Below are 5,292 nucleotides of genomic sequence, written 5' to 3'. Positions count from 1 at the left end.
TTGTAATATTATTGATAATAATTTTAGTGTTTGATAATACAAGAAAACACATAATGAAAGGCATGACATGTGGAACGAAAACGCATTTAGATTTACTGATCTCTTGCACAATATCTGAAAGAAGGATTAAAAAGGGCATCTTGGCACACAAGGCTCCTCATTCTGTAAGGCATAAAAAGAATCATTTTAAGATACATAATTTATTTATTTATTTTTAACAAAGAGATTATTTTCGCAATTCAAAATGATCTTTTAATAACGCAAGAGTAATCTTACATTGATATCAAGGCTGGACAAAGATTAGAAGGAAAGGAAAACAATTGCTTTTATGTGCATCTCAAATGTAAGTAAAAGAATAGCATATAAATAAGCTATCTCATTCTCTTTTTCCCTTCTACAAAACAGTAGTAACTACAGAATGATGAAATTCAGCACGGCACCAACTCCAGCTGCCCGACTAGTTGGTAAATTCCTGATGTTGTTAGTAAAATGATATAAGGTTTATGCTTGATTGTGAGATGTGTCAAGATAATGAGTCATTTATATATGCCACATCATCATTTGCACAAATGGTTGTAAATACTTCACAAAACACAATGCACAGAGGGCAAATCACTGGTAACTCAATAGGCATAATTAGCTTCGTGTGGCATCAAAGGTTTTGAAAGTTTTCAAATGGATGTAAGTTTAAGAACAGATCCTATTCCCTTCACATCAGGTTGAGTTGTGTAGGACTAAAACTAGCTGGCCTTTGCTCAATCAGGACAAAAGACCAGGCCGCAAGCCTAACCTGTTAAAGAGACTGCACATAGTGGGTAGAAGCAGAAAGACCCAAGATGCGCCAAATTATTCCATTGCCTCATCTGACTTTGCCAGGTTCTCCTCTTGAGGCGGTCCAGAGGCCCTTGGATAGCTACCAAACGCACTCTGTTCTGGCCTTGCAAGTTCAACAAAAATCAGCCTCCCATTGTAATGCTGATAGAAGGGGGTGAAAAAAGACATCAGATTCAAAAATGGAACAATCTTAAGCTGTATCATGAGCGGGACCAATGTAACAGAGTTAAAAGTGAAAAAAAAAAAACCTTTTGGTCCATGCATTCTAACGCTTGCAAGGCGTCATCTTGATTGGTGTATTGAATAAAAGCATAGCCTTTTGACCTCTTTGAGGCCTCATCCCTTACAAGCTTAACTGGCAGTCGAACTAGATACAATCAATAGGCTTAAGACCATGCAATAGAATCTACAAAGACATGTACCTTCTGCTATTTCACCGAAGCGTGAAAATTCCTTTTTCAAACAACTCTCAGTAGTGGTGTATGGTAAATCTGCAGTTTATGATGCACATTAAGAACATGTGTCTGCATCAATAATCGTATTACACCTTAAAGAGAAATGGGCCATTTGTCTTGGCTCTTAAATCTGAACAGATATTGTGGCAGCCCAACATTGTTCTTTCATTTTGGTAAAGCATTCGAATATCCGTATAACTTTCACTTGTTAACAATAAAGGACTTCTAAGATCAATTTTCAATAAAGGGTTTAAGTTTTAAATTAATAACACAATATCATTTAGATTTATCTGTTTATCAAACTCAAAAGCTGGCATTTAGATGCTACCTGAAATATGGAAAACTAGTTGCATTTTCAGATGAGTTCCAAATACACAACTCCATATGAAACAATTTGGACACGATTACCAAATCAACAATAAGATTCACATCAGATCTGAAATGGTTAACATCAGCTATCATTTTTGTTCAACCTTTGGAGGTACATAGTTATGCAACCAAAAGATGGGTGAACCAATTAATGTTAACAATGCCTGCCAGGTAAATTCACAGAAATCATAGAAGGCCTACAATAATCAAAAGGAAAATGCTATACCCACAAAGAAATTTGACAAACAACAATCATTTGACCCTATTGGTTTATCAAAGAGGTTAGTTGATTTTCAAGTACTTATGCTATATTGGTTTATCAAATTCACTAAGTTGTGTTTGGATGGGTCATTTGACCCTATTATTTGTCATTTGAAATAGGAAATTCTAAATGGTTAGTTTGGATATATTATATAGGAAGCATTAGGATTTGGGTTCAAATTGACCTGAGGTTTGCACACCAAAATATAGAAGAAAGTGAAATGACACTAACATAGGTGTCGTTTCAAATGACAGGATTTGAAATGATATTATTTAAAATCCCTCTATCCAAAGTTAACCTTAGTAGATACATCAAATAGCTGGCATAATAAGACTTCTTAACAAAAGTTTCCTTCAATTCCTCTAGCTGCTCTAGCCTAACCACAAACCAAATTCCTAAAGGATTGGCTTCTTTTCCCGTATTTCAGAAGACTGGAATTATTCCATCTTTCTTGAAATGTTTATGACAACAAAAATGATAGAAGATGTTAGTTTCTTTTGCTGTACTGCAAAAGATTTGCAAAATGACTGGTACCTAATCGGTCAATTCGCACACGAATTTCAGAAACTAGCCCCTCCCTTCCTCGATCTGTTGATTCACACAGAACACTGAAATTCGGCAAAGAACTTGACGAATCTCTCAATTTACAGAGAATCGGGTTTTGCCCTCTACAGAAACCGGATTCTTTAAGAATTAACCCTAAGTAAAGGAATAAAGTTTCACTCAAATCGCGCCACCAACCTCAAGAACCAAACCATATTGTGCAATCCGTAACACACATACAAGCAGAACATATATATATATATATATATTTATCAGCAGAAGAGGAACATGCAACACGAACAGGTATCTGGACTTACTTCTAACCATGACCTTGCTGGCGAGAGGATAATCGGAGAGAGAAGCCTGGAGCTTTAAACATTCGGATTTGGCACTATTTCGCTGAGATTTTGCAGCGATGGGCTGAGAGGAACCGAACCGAATGCCTGCGTACATTGGAAATTTTTGAGGAAGATTACCAGTACATCGCTACATATTGGCATTTGGGCACTGATGGGCCGGGCTAGGCCCAACAAGGTTTTTTTTTATCTTTTTAAAAATTTGAATTTATTAATATCTATTTTTGATGTCCATTGTCATTTGTCACCCTTTATAAACGTGCTGATAAAAATGAGACCCTTCCCGTCCCATCAAAAAATTTGGTGGAGAAGACATTAGCTAAATGAGAAAATAATATATAATTTTTTTAATAAAGAGACGTCTCATAATTGATAACATCTTTACTTGTATAATTTTCTTAATCTGGAGATGTCCTCTCTTGCGGGGTCTCTATCGATCGGTCTCATAATTTTCGACTATGATGCACAAAAACACCTCATAGGAGCCATTTTCTCGTTTTCGAAACGTTTTCTATTATCGTTTCGAACTTTATTTATGTCTATTTTTTTAGAAGAATATCTATTTTCATATTTTTATTTTCATGTAAAATAACTTTCTAACATATAAGATAAATCTAAATCTAATCTTGCACAGAGAGTGGATTCAAATCTAAATCTAGACCGTCCGCCACCCTCTGCAACTGACTATTGAGATCAATTCAAAAAATTATAATTTTTTTAATCTTTTATAATAAAGAGACGTGTCTCATAATTGATAGGAACATTTTTATCTATATAACTTTTAACATTATTTTTTATTTATTTATTATTTTTATAAGTGAATTCTGTTCTGTGGAGATTAGTTCAGGGCTCTTTCTTGAATAGTCATCACAAGCTGTGTGATTTTTGTACAAAGACCTCAATTCTGCCGACAATTAGTTGACACAAGTCTCTGTCTAATTCTCTTTTCCAGTGTTTTTAACAGATCCAATCTTCAGGGTTTTGATTTTGATCCAATCTTAGTACTGTTATCAAAGCTCAAGCAAACGAGGAACAAACAGGGAGTCTACAAAAAAAAAAAAAAAAAGAAGTGAAAGTTATTCATATTTCCAAAACGGACTAACTAAAAGCATCCCCAAGCAGTTCATACAACGAAACATTTTCCACGAAAATGTTGTCCAGATTCTGGACGTTCGGCGCTGGATTACTACACACCGGAGGAAAAACATGGAGATCACTAGGGTTATTAACAATATTCTCATACTCAAACTTATCGTACTCATGCTGTTCTGGGTACATCTCCGGCGCCGGTCTCGGCGGCGGAAACTGTGCCCCGGCGACCGGCCCGGCTCCACCGCCGTCAGCCGCCGCAAAATTGATGTTGAAAGGGCCTCTCTGGCCACCGAATGATAGGGCGGTGCGGGGGCTGCCGGTGAACTGCTGGACCAAGGCTCTGAAATTGGCCGCGTCGGCGCTGAGGAGAGTGATCGGCGTTTTCTTCGACGCCCTGGACCGCTTCCTCGCCGGCTTCGATATGCAGCTTCTAGGGTTCAGCTGAGCTGTCGCGCCGCTGGAGCTGTTGGGGCTAAGTGTATCCTCCGCCGCCGCAACGGGTACGGCGGCGCTGGCGGAGGTGGTGACTACGGTGGAGTCATGGTAGGGGTGGGCGGCGGCGGCGAAGGGTTCTTGGTAGTAGTATTGGTGGATCCAGTCACCGGAGGTCGGCATGCCGGAGAAGCTCATGGTTTTTGTGCCGGAGATCAGTAGTGTCTCCTTGGGGAGAGGCCTAGCTACGATGTATATGTGTATACATATAAATATATAGATAGATCATAGAGTGAATGCATTGAGCTTGGTCGCGAAGGCAATAAACGGTGGACTTTTGACCAGTAAAAGCTCTCAGAGGATTTGATGATGCTTCCAGGAAACTGACATGCTTATCTCCATGATGTAACCTCCTTTGTGATTGCGTCATCAATGATTTATTTTCTTCCTAACAAATTGATTATGGTAATTTAATTTCTGTAATTAAAATCATTAAATTTTAATTTTGATTATAATTTAATCCGTATTTTGATTTTTTTTTTCAAATTCTTTTGACAAAAACTAATATGGAATATATTGATATAAACATCAAAATCACTTGATAATGGAGTTTATATTAATTTTAATATTAAGTGATTTTTAAATTTATATTTATGTTAAAAAATTTGATAAAAGATCAAAAGAGACAATAAATTATAACAAAAATGTGAAATATGTATATATATATATGTGTGTGTGTATATTATTCATCATTTTTTTAATAATACTTTGGAGCAAAGCATTAAATAAGTTAAGTGTAGTTTGGTTATGGGGTTAATTTAGTTACAGTACATAATCCTGGATGGATAGTTGGGGGCTGTTCCCTCCCCCACCTGCCATTTCTATTTGTGTGCTTTCCCATCGTTGCTGGGTCAAATGACGGTATTGGTAGTTTGTCAATTGCACGTGT

At 37.0% G+C, this 5,292-nt stretch overlaps 2 protein-coding genes across 3 annotated transcripts; both read right to left on the bottom strand.

Moving 5' to 3' along the window:
* Positions 1–539: 539 nt before the first annotated feature.
* Positions 540–3,038, bottom strand: LOC127796007 (small RNA-binding protein 11, chloroplastic). Of its 2 annotated transcripts, none has more exons than XM_052328031.1 (4): positions 2,781–3,038; positions 1,257–1,325; positions 1,083–1,189; positions 540–975 (listed from the first exon to the last, which is right to left on the bottom strand). In XM_052328031.1, exons 1-4 carry the CDS (start codon positions 2,914–2,916, stop codon positions 847–849), a joined length of 441 nt encoding a protein of 146 aa, XP_052183991.1. In that variant the 5' UTR covers positions 2,917–3,038; the 3' UTR covers positions 540–846. The 2 variants fall into 2 exon arrangements, with proteins under 2 accessions (XP_052183991.1, XP_052183990.1); XM_052328030.1 differs by having other exon boundaries at positions 1,083–1,201; positions 2,781–3,014.
* An 840-nt stretch (positions 3,039–3,878) lies between these two features.
* Positions 3,879–4,642, bottom strand: LOC127796006 (VQ motif-containing protein 22-like). Its single transcript, XM_052328029.1, has one exon. The coding sequence runs from the start codon at positions 4,539–4,541 to the stop codon at positions 3,918–3,920; it is 624 nt and encodes a 207-aa protein (XP_052183989.1). The 5' UTR covers positions 4,542–4,642; the 3' UTR covers positions 3,879–3,917.
* Positions 4,643–5,292: the final 650 nt, after the last annotated feature.

The sequence above is a fragment of the Diospyros lotus genome, chromosome 2 (assembly GCF_014633365.1).
Source record: "Diospyros lotus cultivar Yz01 chromosome 2, ASM1463336v1, whole genome shotgun sequence".
In the NCBI taxonomy this organism is placed as follows: Eukaryota; Viridiplantae; Streptophyta; class Magnoliopsida; order Ericales; family Ebenaceae; genus Diospyros; species Diospyros lotus.
This window is presented reverse-complemented; position numbering and strand designations above follow the sequence as displayed.

Excerpts from the sequence above, each read along its gene's own strand:
- LOC127796007 (XM_052328030.1), bottom strand. The coding sequence starts at position 2,916 with ATGTACGCAGGCATTCGGTTCGGTTCCTCTCAGCCCATCGCTGCAAAA. Across the intron at positions 1,202-1,256 it reads CTTCGGTGAAATAGCAGAAG|TTCGACTGCCAGTTAAGCTT; the intron begins GTACATGTCTTT and ends GATTGTATCTAG. Across the intron at positions 976-1,082 it reads TAGAATGCATGGACCAAAAG|CATTACAATGGGAGGCTGAT; the intron begins GTTTTTTTTTTT and ends CCCTTCTATCAG.
- LOC127796006 (XM_052328029.1), bottom strand. The coding sequence starts at position 4,541 with ATGAGCTTCTCCGGCATGCCGACCTCCGGTGACTGGATCCACCAATAC.